At 38.2% G+C, this 17,080-nt stretch overlaps 1 protein-coding gene and 1 long non-coding RNA gene across 3 annotated transcripts in view; one reads left to right on the top strand and one right to left on the bottom strand.

Annotated features, from left to right (window-relative positions):
* Positions 1–2,472, bottom strand: part of ZNG1A (Zn regulated GTPase metalloprotein activator 1A) — a 44,751-nt gene extending 42,279 nt beyond the window's left edge. The window contains exon 1 of one of the 2 annotated variants that reach the window (XM_027105743.1): positions 2,248–2,472. In XM_027105743.1, coding sequence (XP_026961544.1) covers positions 2,248–2,404 — 157 coding nt within the window. In that variant the 5' untranslated portion in view covers positions 2,405–2,472. The remainder of the gene's footprint in view (positions 1–2,247) is intronic. The other variant, XM_027105742.1, reaches the window with a different exon arrangement.
* LOC113620081 (uncharacterized) lies at positions 2,362–4,325 on the top strand. The gene is made up of 3 exons (XR_003432652.1): positions 2,362–2,479; positions 2,852–2,884; positions 3,944–4,325. It is a non-coding gene; the product is annotated as an uncharacterized LOC113620081 (long non-coding RNA).
* Positions 4,326–17,080: the final 12,755 nt, after the last annotated feature.

Below are 17,080 nucleotides of genomic sequence, written 5' to 3' on the forward strand. Positions count from 1 at the left end.
AAAGTTTGACATTTAGAATGGAAGGGACAGACCTTAAGCACACAGGGCAATGAGAAAATTCTTAAAACCAGTCCAAGTGTGAGACAGGTGCCCTGAGCATGAGTGCTGCACTAAGCAGTGGCAGTGAAAATGGAAAGGAAGGGGTGGATGTAGGAGACCTAACAGAATTACTAGGGCTTCATAATTAACCATATTATGAAGCAAAAGACGTTAAAACACAGTTCCGTCACTCAAAAGTCTCCTATGGACCAGATTTTACACTGAGCCTTGGTGAAAAGTGCACAAGACACAGACAAACTCTCTCTACCTTCAGGAAGCTTAGAAACATTAAAGGAAGTGGGAGAAGGAGGGGAATTCAGAGCAATAAAGAAGCAATTATGTCATGGGATGACACATTCAATAGATATACAAGATGTCAGGGAGCACCTAAGAGGGACATCTAGCCAGAGGACTAACAGAAGAAAGTATTCCTGGAGCCAAGACACTTGGCACATTGTAGAAGTAAAAGTCGTTCAGTGTGGCTGGGCCACAGTTTCGCAGGCTAAAGAGGTGGTCAAGAACCAGATTGTAAAGCTCTTGTAATTCATGTTAAGGAATTTGAACTTTAACCCAAATAGAAACCACTGAAGGGTGTGACAAAATCGATTGACATTCATAAAGATCATTAAGGCTCCAATACAGAGAATATATTAAAGGGCAGCAGGACTCAAGACCAGTTAGGAAGCTTTTAGAATATTGCAGATGGTTGGGCTCACAGAAGCAACCATCATTCATGATGGGATGGTAACATGAAGTTTTAGACATGCTGAGTTTGACATGTCTGTGGGACATCAAAATAGAAACCAGCTGGGTATGAAGTTAAAAGGATGGACAGAGAGGGAAAAAAATAAACTTTAAAGGAGAAGCCAGAGAAGTAGGTGGAAAATCTGATGAAAAATGTGATGGAAACCAAGGCAACAAGAGTTCAAGAAAGAGAAAATGGTCAAGAATAAGTAAGGAAACCATCCCCTAGATTCAGCAACAAAGTTGCTGGCATTAGTCCTCCCTCCTAAGCTTCAGACCATTATCTCCAATGCTCTTCTGATCTACCAGTGAGCAAAATGGGGTAAGACAGGAGGGCAAGTCTAAACTATACTGTTTCAGAAAAGAAATTTGCTCAACTTCACAGTAGAGCAGCCTCTGAATAACAGTGGGAAATTCCTTTATTAATAAATAAACTACTTTATAAAATTAATCCTGAGTAAAAATGAAAATAAACTTAGTCTACAAAGCAACAAAAGAGAAATGCCAGTGATTTAATTCCTATTTTTATATAAAAGGCCCTCAGGTGCACCAAGTTTGTACTTGTCTCCAGCAGCATCTAGCAGTGGTACTGTTTTCCCCAGATCGTTTCACTTTATCTACATTTCTTAACTTTTTTCACACTTTTAATATGGTATTTATTCTAGCCCTTCTAGTTAACTGTAAAGTTTTAAAATAATACTTCTCAAACTTTTCCAGTAAAGTACCTCTAGTGTAAGGGCATAAACTGTCCTTCAGGAAATTGTACTATGTTTATAAAGCTATGAATTCAAGTGATCCCATGAACTCCTGAAAGTCCTCACTTTGAGAAATATAGCCTTTGAGGGCACAGTAATTTTATTCTTACTCTTTCTCCTACAGTACTTTACAAATAGACCTCAAAAAAAAATGTTTGAGATAGAAGTACTTTACACGAAAGGCTGGAACAGACTGGTTCGTGAGGAAGAGAAATATACTGAGGAATGGTCCTCCGGTGTCGGGCATTTTCAGAAAGGTCACACTTTAAATGGAACAGAGTTATACGGTAGGTATTTCTTGCCCCACTAAGCAGAAGAGAGAAGCAAAGTCAGACAGGTGACTGGAACTATTTCCGTTTTCAAGTGAGGCAGGTGAACTTTAGAAATACAAGGTAACTTGTTAGAGGTCACATGCATAATGAGGGGCGGGTCCGTGCTTCACACTGCAAAGCCAGAACTGGTTTCAAAAATGCGAGGCGAGGCTAATTTTCAATCTCACTTGATAAATGTGACCCTAACTTAGAGAGGTCTGAGCATAACCTCTGAGACGAAAAGCAACCCAGTCGGAGAGCAACTGACCCAGCCCCTACCTCAGAGACATTTGCTGTCGGCCAGAAGGCCCCGATGCCTAAGGAGAACAGGCACCGTCAGCCTCAAACTCACAGGACAACAGCGTTCACTGCATTTTCTGACCGGGACTGTTAGTTACCTAAATACCCGGTGATAATTGTGACTGGGATCTTAGCGCCGGGACCAGACGTTTCCTCCTTCTCCTCTCTTTGCTTCGTCTTAATGGGGACCAATTCAGGACAATCCTCCTCCGCCTGCTCCTCTTCCCCATCCGCAGAGCCAATACCATGAAACATCCTGGCAAACAGCACAGCACACCTCTACCTAAGAGAACCACCTGGAATCAAGACGCCGGCCCGCAGCTGCGCATGGTAAGTGCGCGGCGCGTGCTTGACGTCATCATGCCGCGACGCGTGGCGCCTCCTGATGCCGCCCACGGTTATCACCTGGTCTCCGGCTGAGGACCGCCTCCCCTCTTAGACACGCCCCCAGGGGAACAGGGCAGGTCCCTGGGGCGTGTTCTCTGAACCGGACCCGAGTGAGTCGGACTTGTTGAGCCCAGACCTTACGTCGTCTCTGTGTGCGCCTTTGTCCTTAAAAGCTAATGGCTGGTTGGTGGTAGAGTTGAGTCCCGGGTGGTTGGAACCTGGAGTGAGTAGCCTGTCCTAAACAGCTCTCATGAGGAATAGGCGTTATCAACTTGACATTTCTTAGTATCATTAAAATTTTTTTTTAATTGATAGGAGAAAGAATGGGAAGCTGTTAACACTGCAAAGGTAATTGTAATTTTTCTGCCTGAACTAGTGAAACTTTTTTCTTTTTTATAATTGCAGATTTTACATGTATATCCAAATTTTTACTACGTACATGCATTATTTTTATTTATTTTGTCTTCTCATTTTTTTATTTGGACTCAGGTACCCTGAGTTCATTTATTATATTCTTTAGTGCATGACACTCTCATCAATAATCCATGGATAGTCTGGACAAAGAATGTCACCTGCCATATCAGTAAACAAAGGCTGTTGCAGCCATCAAGCCATTAGCCTCTGCAGCCAAACCAACAGTGCACCCTGAGGGGACTCAGGATGGAGAACAGGATACGGGCCCTAGATAGTTAAGGTGCATATCAAAGGAATGATTTCATTAAGCCCAGACTCTTTCATCTTCCCATACATAGAAGAGCACTAAATTCATTAACTTGAGATGTCTGGTTTTCTTTAATTAACAGTAATCTTTTGACGTTCTTACTACCTGGTTTGGGTTTTTGGGGTTTTTTGTTTGTTTTTTTGTTTGTTTTGCAAAAACTCCTAGATCCTGGCTCCTCCCTTACATCTTTGGAACAGTCCCTTAGAGCTGTCTGAGAGGCTGCTCCCAGGCTTAATTCCTCATGAATAAAACATAATTCTCAACTTTTAGTTTGTGCACTTTTTTTAGTCTACGGTAGTTCTCCTTTATATTTACATATATATTTATGTATATTTACAATGAACTCCTTTGACCTCACCTCTAACCCAAGAACATTACCAATAAGTTACACCTATTCATGTGGCTGTCTCCTATTCCAACCCTCTGCCTCTCCTCTGAGATAGTAAGCACTCTCATAGTGGTTGATCATAGGTGACTTACTTCCTCTTTTCTTTTTAGTTCTATCACTTATATATGTACTTAGACAATATGATGTTTAATTTTGCTTGTCTTTGAATTTCATAAAAGGAGTATCGTACAATATATAATCTCCTAGGGTTAGCTAATTTTCCAACTCCACTGTTGTATTATATCGTTATATGACTCTGCAGCAACTTATTTATCCATTTCCTGTCAATCATTTTCAGGTTTTGCTCTTATGAACAGCATTGAGTGACGCTTCAGCGTTACTGCCTGAACAGAAGCTGTTACAGCTGTGACTTCCTTCTCTTACATATTTCTCAGGCAAGTTCTTGCAGATTCCCTTACATGACTCTGGCTGAACATTATACTAACATCTCTTATCTCTCACCAGGAACGTGTGCCCTTTAGCGGCTCAGTCAAGAGGATGGACAAGTACTGCTGTAACAGTGTGTAGCCTCAGTCAGGAGCAAGAAGAGTTTTATACAGTGGTCAAAAGTTAAAGGCACCCCAAATGTCCATCAGCTGATGAATGGATGAACAAAATATGGTATAATGGAAAAGTATCTCACAATAAACAGAAATAGAGTACTGATACCTGCTACAAGATGAATGAACCTCAAAAGCATTATGCTGAGTGAAAGAAGGCATTCACAGAACACCACATATTGTATGATTCCATTTACATGAAATGTCCAGAATAGGCCGATCTATAGAAACAAAGCAGATTATTTATTATCAGGGACTAGGGGACTGAAGACAGTGACTGTAAATGGGTACATTTGGGGGCTGATGAAAATGTTCTAAAACTGACTGTTGGTCATGGTAGCACAACTCTCTGAACACACTAAAAACCACTCAATTGTACACTTTAAATAGGTGTATTGTACGGTATGTGAATTTTATCCCAAAAGAGCTGCTATTTAAAAAAGCCTCCCAGGAGTTCCCTGGTGGTCTAGTGGTTAAGACTCCAAGCTTCCACTGCAGGGGTCCCAGGTTCAATCCCTGATCAGGGAACTAAGATAAATAAATAAAATAAATAAAAATTTGAAAAAAATAAAATAAAAGAGTCTCCTCTGTGCATCAAAATGTGGTGGTGACAGTGTGCATTTGCATAGAAGCACTGCCTTCAGGTCTTGCCTCCAGCAGTTTCAAGTTCTGGCCTTCTGAGTAGAGTTATCATTTGTGGTAATTTCCCAATTGAGACATACCTAGGTATGAGTATAAAGATTAGAGCTTAAAATTTTTCCTTTAGTCTTTTTCCATAGTATTCTTCAGCAAGATGTCTATCCATGAATTCTATGGAGTTCTACCATTTTCTTTTCTGACTCTAGTAACTGGACAGAATTTAGGAAGCACGTGTCTGAAGAGGTGAGGGATTTGATTTATTTAGTTATATGGCTTTCAATCTCAGCTCTTCTTGCATGTCTGAGTATGACTGTTTTTACTTCTATCTTAACACAGGACACCAATTTTATCCATTCTATTCTGAGTGAGACGTTGTTGTTTTTATTTAATCCAAAATGCCTTTTAAAGTAAGTTTTTAAATGTCCTAAGTATAATATTATAGAATCTATCACATCTCTTCTATTCTATTCTGCAATCTATTACAATCTATTCCAATGTAACTTTAAAATTTCCTCATTTTTGCGTTTTATTTAATCACAGTTGCTTTAGGGTAAAATGATAACAATAATAATAATGTGTGGATCCCTTACTAAGTGATAGGCATTATGTTAAACATATTAAATGCATCATCTCATTTAACTCTGCAAGATAAATGTTATTTGTATACCCATTTATAAGCAAGGAAACTGAGGCTTAGAAAAGTTAGATATCTTGCTCAAAGTTGTACATTCAGTAAATTCAGCCCTGCAGCTCCATGCAGATCTTCCTGACACTAAGTCCCATGCTCTTCTAAACCAGAGATCTGCAAACTTTTTCTGTAAAGGGCCAGGCAGTAAGTACTTTAGTCAACAAGAAAATTCAAGGATTTTATGTAGGTACTCATAAGAGAGAAAACAAATGTCCACACGTTTTGAAATTTGAGCCTCATATAATTTTCATGTCATGAAATATTATTCTTTTAATTTTTTTCAACCTACAAAAAATATAAAAATCATTCTGAGCTTGCAGGCTGTACAGAAAGAAGCAGCAAGCCATAGTTGGCCAACTACTGATCTAATATGCACTGCCTTGTTAAGCTGAATTTTGCAAAAACAGATCACGCTTGCTATTTTAAACTCAGTTTGTAAATCATTCACCATTGCAACCACTCCCCATCCTCAAAGGGTTAGGTACCATAGTATACTACCATACTAATATTCAGAGGAAGGTAGGTCTGAAACAGAGAAGTCTAAACTATTTCTCCAAGGACACTGATACCCAATTTAAAGAGCACCTGACTCTTTGCATTGTGGTAAGAGCCCTCTGTTGGCGCAGAGCTGGATTCCAGCAGCTCAGCTTTGTGGCAATAACCCTGCCATATGTCCTTTGGCATAATTCCCTGCTCCTCCCTTTTGCCTCATTTTTCTCCTTTGAATAATTATGATAGTTGCCACGAGAAAAAGTAAGGACTGTAGCTACATCCAAATCAGAGGAAAGCTAAAAATAATGCCAACTTGGTATTGTTTTTTTCTCTCAATTTTGCAACTTCCTGCAAAGGAAAGAACAACACATCAGTGACCAGCAATAACTATTGGCTTAGAGAAAAGGAAACTGAGGGTTTCAAAATTAACCCAGTTCCTCTTATCTAGCTGTGGTTGGTAAATAAATAAATATTTCTTAAATGCTAATATTTATTGATTTATTTGCTATTTTTCATTAGATGCACATGAACTTAGTGGGAATATCTCTGAAAGGCCAGAGGCCAGTGGTTTTTATTCTTGTAACTGCCTTAGTTAAGACAGAATAACAATATTCAAGTATCATATAGTCCTCTGTTAAGATATAAAACCATTTTATGCACATGAAGTAATATTCCTTCCCCAAAATATTGAAGGTGACTGGCAGGTGAAATAAGTACCTTTCTGTGTTTTTAGGGAGCGTGACTTTCATTTAAGGCTGTCAGTAATATTATTTGAATTCATTATCTTAGGCTGTTAAACTATGCTACTTATAAGGCTTAGTTTACAGTCCAGTCACTTTTAAATCAGCTTCCCACAAAATCTTTAAAAAAAAGAGAAGCACCATTCAAAGCCTGCAGGCTGGCCAACTTGAGTGGTGCACTATTCTCTCTAAAATATACTATCAGGCAAAGAGTGGGTGTCGAGCAAAACTAGAAAACTGTTGTGCAATGATTTATATTGTAATGGGTTAGGAGACAGTCTAAATAATATCCTCTTTTACTGTCGATAGAAATTTAGAAGTGACATTTGTGGCTTTATTTAAGTTTCACTTTCTAACTTCTATGGTTTTAAAGAAATGTATGCCAAAATCCATAGGCACCTGCTCATGATTGCTTAAATGTAAATAAAAGACACAGAAACAAAAGTGAAAGATCTCCATTCTTCCTTCCTCTTACTAATCCTCCAAATTTCCTCAAAGACTGTTCAATTGCACTTAACTGAAATACTGTGCTATCAGCAAAGCCAGGGCTTCCTGGTTTCAAGACCAGTGTCTTTGGAGTCCCATAGCTCTGTCTCTCAATTAGGCATTACGACTTCACTTATGGAGGAAGATTCATGAACTTTCTTCAGATTGACTTACTTACTTTCCTCTTATTATTTTAATGTTTTTGTTCTGCCCTTGAGTCTCAGTGTAGGCTGCTCCAAATACATAGCAGCAAATATTTTCAAGCCATGCAGCCACTTCCGTATCTCTGTCTCAATCACATAATCTTTCTATGGGAACTTCCTTCACATCAGCACCCTTACTCCTTCTGCAAGCTACCTTTATTTTAGTGGTCCTTCCAAACTTATGTGCATAATAATTTGAAATTTCCTGAATTAGGTACTGTATGTTAGGTACATCCCCCTCTTCTTTAATAATAGCAGACCCCCTGAATTTTAAGCTAGGTACATGGCCTCTTAGGATAAAGATTACCCTTCCTAGTCTACCTTGCAACTAAGAATGGTCATGTGATGAAGTTCTGGCTCATGGACTGGATGAGAAGTGGTGTGTGGCAGTTTTGTAGAACCTAGTGTCCTTCATTTCTTCTTTCTCTTGCTGCCTGGGATACAGAAGTGATGGCTGGAGCGATTCTTGGTTACTAAGAATGGGAGCCACACCCCAGAGATGTGGGAGCAGGGACCTGGAAGCAGCCCACACCCTGGCGTGGAGCTGCAGGAGAGGAAAATGAACTTTCGTGCTGTTTAAATTTCTGTTCATGCTACTGAAACGAACTCTAACCAATAGAAGGTTTTACTTGTTTGTCTTTAAAATAATATAAATAACACCTGAATGTATTCTAATTAGAAAAAATTCAGACAGTGCATGTATATATGAGATTGTACTTATTTACAGGTGTGTGTATGATGACATTCATGCAGTATGTTTGAAAGGATACACATCACTGTACTAATAGACAGGGGCAATGGGGGAAGAGGAGAAATGGTTACATTTTATTTTTTAATACATCTTTGTATCGTATTACTGGTTACAAAAGACAAAAGGCATCTATAACTTTTAACACAAATACTAAACATTTTTAAGTAAATAAGATATATATCAACAACCTTTTTATGGAAGGCAAAATTTTAAATAGCTATCAAACTCTTAATTTTATATGCCTTTTGACCTAGGAATTCTATGGCTAGAAATTTGTCCTACATATATACATATGTAGACATTTATGACATATATAGTAGGTGTGTTGTAGGTAAAATGTTGGAAAAATCCTAACTATCCACCTGTAGGGGAGTAGCTAAATAAATTTGGCACATCCATACATTGGAATACTATGGTAAAACTTTGCGTTGTATTTACATATGAAACTGCTAGAAGCATCTTTGTTTTGGACAGCCCCCAAGAAAAAGACAGAAAGAAGAGTCTGAATGAAGCTTTCTGAATAACAAGAGAATCTATACTATACACGATGGATTTCTTTCTGATCACAGGTGTGGTAAATTCATGTACAGCTTAATTGAACAAATTTAATCTCCCATAACACTTGTATTCTATAGATTAAATAACCAATTATGATTTCCTTTAACAAACATGTTTATAAGCTTTATGGTCATTACATGCTTTAAAGTTGAAGGTGACATTCCTAGGAGATTAAATAAAAACTTTGAAGCTAACAATTGACTCACCTGGAGAGCTACTTGCTCATTTTCAGTAAACATTGAAGAGAAAAATTAATATAACAGGGATTAACATATACACACTACTATATATGAAACAGATAACCAACAAGGACTTATTGTGTAGCACAGAGAGCTATACTCAATATTTCGTAATAACCTATAAGGGAAAAGAGTCTGAAAAAGTATATATATATGACTGAATCACTTTACTATACACCTGATACTAACACAACATTGTAAATCAATGATACTTCAAAAAAAATTAAAATTAATTTAAAATTAAAAAAGAAAGACCATACTCATAAGCACACATACGATAAATATGTCACAATAGCAATAGCGCACACATAGACCTTTGCCCTACCTGGCCAGTGCTCCTTGTTTCCTTGCTCATTGTGCTTCTGTGGTCACCAGAATACAAAACATTCACTTTATTATCTTAACTGAACAGAATAGTAACCAGATGAGTACTTTGAATTCTAAAAACTCTTGTGTCGATAAGATTCTGCCTTTCCAAGTTTTGCATCAAGTATCATTGTGACCCATAATTTCTCTTTTAATATTAAGCAAAGCAGAATCAAGTTTTTAGTTTAAAATGTTTTCTTTTGGGCTTCCCTGGTGGCGCAGTGGTTGAGAGTCCGCCTGCCGATGCAGGGGACACGGGTTCGTGCCCCGGTCCGGGAAGATCCCACATGCCACGGAGCAGCTGGGCCCGTGAGCCATGGCCACTGAGCCTGCGCGTCCAGAGCCTGTGCTCTGCAACGGGAGAGGCCACAACAGTGAGAGGCCCGCGTACCGAAAAAAAAAAAAGTTTTCTTTCACTAGTACAAGGTCACTAAAAAGATATATTCTTTTTTTTTTAAAAAAAAGATATATTCTTAAGAAGAAAAAGAAAAGTACAGAATAGTGCAGTTCCACTGGGAAGGGAAGAGCAGGGAAGAGAATGGTTAATATAATAATATTTAGTTTTAATACTTCATTTAAAAATGTCTCTACCTCACCTTGTTTTCCTGCTTACCGCTTTCTGAGCAATGGGTAAAATTCTGGTCACTACTTCACCATTAATTTCTTATCAATCCATTGCCACTTTCCCAGCTGAAAGGTAAAACATCCTTTTAACCTTTAACTTTTCATTTTGAAACTACTTCAAAATAACTTACAAAAGTTACAAAAATAGTACAGAGATTCCCACATATACCCTTCATCCTGTTTCCCCTAATTTTAATATCTCACACAATCGCACCACAGTTATCAAAAGCAGGAAATTAACATTGACACAATGCTGTTAACTAATCTACAGACCTTATTCAAATGTTGCTTGCTGTCTTCTGTTTGCCCGCTAACATCTGTTTTCTGGACCGGGATCCAGCATACGATCTCACATTGCACTTAACTGTCACATGCCCTACCTTAATCAGGAGTATTTCTCTGTCTGTCATTCCTGAACTTGACAGTTTTGAAGAGTGTTTGTCAGTTATTTTGTAGAATGTCCCTCAACTTGGGGTTGTCATATGCTTCCTCAGGATTAAATTCAGGTTATGCATTTTGGGCAGGAGTACCACAAACCGACGGTATATTCTTCTCTGTGTATCACTTCAGAAGGCATGTGATATCCATCCGTCCCTTTACTGGTGATCATTTAACTCTGATCATTTAAAAGTACTGTCTGCCAGGTTTCTCCACCATAAAGTTACTGTTTTCCCCATTGCAGTTAATAAGTATCTAGTGGGAGATACTTTGAGACTATGTAAATATCTTGTTTTTCATCATACTTGTACTTTAGCCCACTAATTTTATCATCCATTATTCTTTTTTTTAATTACAGCCTTTTTAGGGTATAATTTACCTAGCACAAGATTCACCCATTTTAAGTGTACAATTCAAGAGTTTTAATACATTTATCCAGTTGTACAACAATCACCACAATCTAGTTTTAGAACGCTTCCATCAACCCCCAAAGTTCCTTTGTGTCTGTTTACAATCCGTCTTCTCTCCACCTTGGGCCCCAGGTAACCATTGATCTGCTTTGCGTCTTTGTTTATACAATACACTAATCTTTTTCTCATTATTCATTTGCTTGACTTTCTACCCTGTTCATCTGCATAGGAGCAGACATAGATAGTTTACGAATGAGAAAACTTCAATCTAACACATTGTTTGGTATTTGACATGGGACATTGATCAGCCTGAAAGTCAAGAGAAATGATGAATCATTCACTGACGTCAAACTAAAAATGGCCTTTGGAAATTCTATATATTAGTAGGAGCTGAATGATCCAGATGCTTTAGATCTTCAATTAATTCATAAGTCTTCTCAATTAAATTCCCTTTCTGAATATGCTAAGTCAAAGGCACAACATTTGATATCTTACAAGTGTTCAGTAATTCTGATTTTATCACATCAGCGTGACTTGGAAAAATATTAAGGTCCGGAGGTTTTGTTTCTTCGTTTTGTTTTGTTTGGCTTTGGTTTCTTAGTGTTATAGGTCTTCACTCCTTGGTTTGCTGTTTAAAAGTGTTTTCATCAGAGCCAGTTTAACTAACTCGATGCAATATAATTTCAGGGCTAGTATGTCTTTCCCACACCCTCCAAGTGAGTATGAAAAAGCTTCATCATTTTAGAACTGCCAGCTTGAACTATATAGACCAAATGTAGCTCACAGTTGTTTTTTTTTTTGTGTGTGTTAAGCAATGTTTAAAAAATCAGGGCATTTCCATTTGTAAACATTTACGTATTTGGCTTTTCTCGAGAAATCCTTAAATCTTGTGATACAAGGCTCATGTTTCCATAGCTAGAGCTAAGCAGTAGCAGTCCACTTGAGGAACAGAGCACGTGTTCAGAGCACATGCTCTTCAGTTTGTCATATCCCACCAGTTCCTCATTCAAACTTACCAAGACTGCTTCCCTCAGTTAAGCTCCTTGCCCAACCCCGTTCAGCATTTGAGTTTGCAATCCTAGGTTGAAACCTGAACAATAATTGTTGGATTTTTTTTTTTAATTGAGCCAAAACAGACAGAATAAAGCTCACTAATCTTTTTTTTTTTTTTTTTGTTTTGTGGTACGCGGGCCTCTCACCGCTGTGGCCTCTCCCGTTGTGGAGCACAGGCTCCGGATGCGCAGGCTCAGCGGCCATGGCTCACGGGCCCAGCAGCTCCGTGGCATGTGGGATCTTCCCGGACCGGGACACGAACCCGTGTCCCCTGCATCGACAGGCGGACTCTCAACCACTGCGCCATCAGGGAAGCCCAAAGCTCACTAATCTTAAGTGTACAGATTAATGATTTTTTTTTCATATAACCACAGATATAGGAAAATTTAACTTTTTTTTCATCCTTCACCTACACCTACACCTAGTACAAACACTATTTCTATCTCCCCACACTTTCAATATGTTTATGATGGCTAAATTAATATTGATTTTAACATTGTTATGACTGTGTACATGATATTCACAGTTGATCCTCAGGGTGTCCTATGAATATATTTTTCTTTCTTACTCAATTTTTTGTTTTCCCTGAAATTAATAGCTTTTTTGTTTTTGTTCTTGTAGTTTTGTTTGTTTGCTTACTATTATGTACTTATCACTAATTTATCTCAAACTCTTAAACACTTTAAATATCCTTTTCATATGTTCAAAAGGATCAGGTATTCCTTTAATTTCACATTCTACACAAAAATCTATCCCGGGGTCATATGACACCTTGATCTTGGACTTCCAACCTCTAGAACTGTGAGAATAAATTTCTAAGCTACCTAGTCTGTTTTATCTTTTTATGGCAGACCTAGCAAATGAATACACCAGTGTTTTGAAATTGCACAATAATATACCTTGAAGTGCGTCTAATTTCACTTATTATCTAGGCACTCAGTAGCTCTTACAGTATGTAAATACATGTCCTCTCCTTGAACTTTCTAGAATTATTTTATTGATGATTTCCTTTCTTTCATTTTTCTCTTTCTCTCTCTTTGTGGGACTGCTCTAATGCAGCTTTTGAACTTCTTATTCTGGTCCTATCACTTTTTTTTTAAACTCTTATTTTCCACCCCTTTGTCTTTTTGCTCTACTTTCTGGGAGATTTGCTCAACTTTATCATTCAAACTTTCTTTGAATTTTTTATTCTGCTAATCCCCAGGTCCCCTTTTTTATTCCCTTAATGTTCCTTTAAAAAATAACATAATATTCTTGTTTCATGGGTTCAAAATCACCTCTTATCCCTCTGTGGATATTTATAATAGTTTTCTGATCCCATCATAGGCTTGGTTTCTTCCAGTTGCTTTTTTGTTTGTTTGTTTTGGTCTCTACCTTTCAAGTTGGTTCTCCTTAGGTGTCTGACAATCTTTGGTTGTCTACTCAAATTTAGGAATGAGGTACTAAAAAAGCTTCTTGGAAGTTCTGACCCCATGGGTAAGCCTTGTTGACTGTCAGCTTTAGTTTTGAGTCATCTGGCTAGGTCATTTATTGGGGGCACTCTTGATGTCTTTCCTCTCAAGTTGGTCAGATACCGGAGAGAAATTACCACAGTGCTCTGAAATTAGAACAGAGGTAAAAGACTTGGGATTTTATTGGGTTGTAAATGTTTCCAAAAATGTTTCTGTTTATGGTATTGAATCTCATCCCCAAATGTGCCAAGTGTTCCCTGAAAGTAATTCTATTTTACCATATGCAGCCTCTGACAGGCTGGGAGAGGGACAGTTATCTGGCTATACAGGGTTGAATAGAAGGTCTATGGATCTAACCACTTCTTAAACACACTTACAAACCAATCCCACTGTTTTTAACCCAACCTTTATCCACATTTCCAGAGGTACTTGATATTCCCAGTCTTTTGGGAGGTCTTTGATGTAATCAGGTACTTCCTAGCTTTTTCCAAGGCAAGGTAAGGGAGCATCTTTCTCAGGTCTATTAAATTGGATACCTCTTGTCTACATGGCTTCTAAATCCCAAAATCTTATTGTTCTTATCTTCCCTCCTAATCTCATTGTCATTGTAGATTTCTGCCTTAAAAAGCAATTCCTTTACTGTCATCTTACTTGGGTTTCAAGTAAAAACCAAAGTAAATGCATATATTCAATGGCTCACCCCAAATCAGAAGTCAGTTTTGCATTTTTACAAGGGAACTAAAAGCTGGCTCAGGAGTGTTTGAAGACAAACAGGCCTGCTTTATAATTTTGCTACTGGCCATCCCCACATTCAGTGTATCTGGTTGACAACTGTATCCACAGAGCAGAAACTACAACTCTGACTCATGCTTTATCTGAGCAGCCACAAGTTCATTCACTTTTATAGTTCACTTGTCAATTGAAAAGGAAACTCTAATTCTAGTAGCTTTAATTTTGGCCAAAGGAATCTTGCAAAATTTCAGATCTTCCTGGCTTTAGTCAAAAGTATTAATCTTCCCCCAACCCCTGGTTTTCTTCTGAAATAACACAGCCTCCAATTTTTGAGTGCTCAGTATGTGCTAGGCACTGGGCTAGCATGCACAATTATCCCATAAATGGGATAATTTACATGCATTATCCCATTTAATCGTCCCTACAACCCTGCAATGTCCACATTATTGTCCCCATTTTGCACAGTGGGAAATTGAGGCTCTGAAAAGTTAAAGGGTTTGTTCAGCTTCACACGTCTGTTAAGTGATGAAACTAGGGGTTAAATTCAAGTCAGCCTGAGTCCTGACCCCCTTTCACTCCACTATGCTATCTTAATGATAATTTCTTTCTGGGATTCTTGCGGGTTCATTTTCATGTCCCCAGGTCATTTAATTATGTTCCCTTCTCCTTTTCCAATCCAATTCCCATACTATATGCCCTATGTCAGTGAATGGCATCCAGCTGCTTCTGTCTTTCCAAATGTCTAGACCACTCTTCTAACCTGTATCTGGCTACCTTCTTACCCACCTTACACATCACTTCCTTGGGAAAGATTTCATGACTTTCCAAGGATCGATTTGGTGTCTTTCGTGTGCTTCTATAACACATACGGAATCCTGTTTGCCTGATTAAAGCAGTGAGTATCCTGTCTAGAAATTATTTATTTACTTATCTATATCTCAACTCCACTAAACTATAGGCTCCTGAGGACAGTGGCAACATCATCTTATTTGTGTGACATGTCTATAGCCTAGTGCAATGCCTGGCACATAGCAGGTGCTCATTAAATATCTTGTTGAATGAATGAATGAATAAACGAATGAAGTTATACATACACCTCAGTCTGAATGAAAAAAACATTTTCATTTAAAATAATGTTCTAATGACATTTTAACATATGTCAAACAGGATTTCATAAAACACACATCTTTAACACTTTACATTTACTATTCAGAATACAGATAATATTTTAACTCCCACATTTAAAACTGTAGTGTGGATGTTAATCCATGAAGTAAATGCTGACAAGTTTGCAAAATACTTATTGAATTTCATTGTAGAATTTTAAAATATGAATTTTAATTTATATATAAATTAAATGTCATCTTATTCTCAGATAGAAATCTGTCATGCTTTGAAGCCTTCTGTTTTAATTGGGGGAAAAAATTCCATTATATAATGGTAAAGTAAAATGCAAGGAATAATCAGAAAAGTATTTATGATCTCCAGTTGTTACTGTGAATGGATCTGTTGTTATTTTTCTTGAGGCCTATGTGATAAACCTCTTATCATAATTCCTGAGGAAATAGAAATTCATACAACTGTTATCAGAATTTATGCAAAATGTTTCTCAGAAGATGTGATTTTCCAGCTTAGATATTCTATGATTCAAAATCAGCCAAATTAAAAGAGCAGATTGATGGGATAAAATACAAAGAATGGGGAGAAGCAATAACCTCGTTCCCTGAAAGAATATAACCTTTTACACAGTCTTTTAAAAATTGTAAAGGGGCTTCCCTGGTGGCACAGTGGTTGAGAGTCCACCTGCCGATGCAGGGGACACGGGTGCCCTGGTCCGGGAGGATCCCACATGCTGCGGAGCAGCTGGGCCCGTGAGCCATGGCTGCTGAGCCTGCGCATCCGGAGCCTGTGCTCCACAATGGGAGAGGCCACAACAGTGAGAGGCCCGCATACCGCAAAAAAAAAAAAAAAAATTGTAAACAATTCAACTGCTTTGTCATGGCACCCCATACAAATCTTTACAGTGATTTGAGAATTCACCTGTGGATTCTATTTAGAATCCGGGAAGGTCTAGGAAGCCACAGTCAACCTCTAAGCTACCCTTGAGGGAAAAGAGTCATTGACCAAATATTAACTGTCCAGATATATTCATAGCATGGCCACACAGTAATGAGAATGAATGGTCTCCAACTGAAGACAACAGTATGGATGAATCCACAAACAAAATGTTGACCAGGCAGAAAAGCTTCCATTTACACAAACTTCAAAAGCAGATAAAACTGATATATGGTGTTAATAGGATATTAGTTGCCCTTGTGAGAACTCAACTAGGAAAGGGTAAGATGGGGGCTTCTGGAAGCTAGTAATATTCTCTTTCTTGAGCTGGGTGATTATTACATGAATGTGTTTACTTTGTACATTTATTGCTGTGTACTTATCTCTACATCTATTAGACATTGAAAAAATTACTAGCAAAATAAAGCATCATCTGTAGCATTTTCCAGTAATCTACTGCAGTCTCCAAGAGCTCCTAATCTAGGGAAGAGAATGCCCTGAACTATGGCCTTCCTAAATGTGGCTTAATGGCAGGATATCTAAGACTATAGTAACAATATGCTGAAATGTAAGTTCCACTGGGATAAACAAATACAACAAATAAGATATTCCACAACCAGATCCGATGGTAATATGCAGAATTTACCAAGGAGATTCTGAGAACCATTTCCATGATTCTTGGATCCCACAGGATTTCTAAAGTGTTTTTGTTTGTTTGTTTGTTTTGTTTTTGAGAAGATTTTGCCAAGGAGAGTTCCCATTTCTGCCTGTGGGGACAGGAGACATAAATGAGGGAGGGCTGCAGCTTCCTTCCAAGGCTTCCAAGACACATTTTAGAGCTTGAAATGACAACTTTATTGCAGCTGGGAGACACACAAGTATGCTGCCTGATGCCTGACCAAGGATGTTAAAGTGGCCTGGGACACAAAGGTAGAGGTTGTGTTGAGATC

Source organism: Aethalodelphis obliquidens, unplaced genomic scaffold (assembly GCF_003676395.1).
Source record: "Aethalodelphis obliquidens isolate GAN/ISIS:26980383/991018 unplaced genomic scaffold, ASM367639v1 scaffold7, whole genome shotgun sequence".
NCBI classification, from domain to species: domain Eukaryota; kingdom Metazoa; phylum Chordata; class Mammalia; order Artiodactyla; family Delphinidae; genus Aethalodelphis; species Aethalodelphis obliquidens.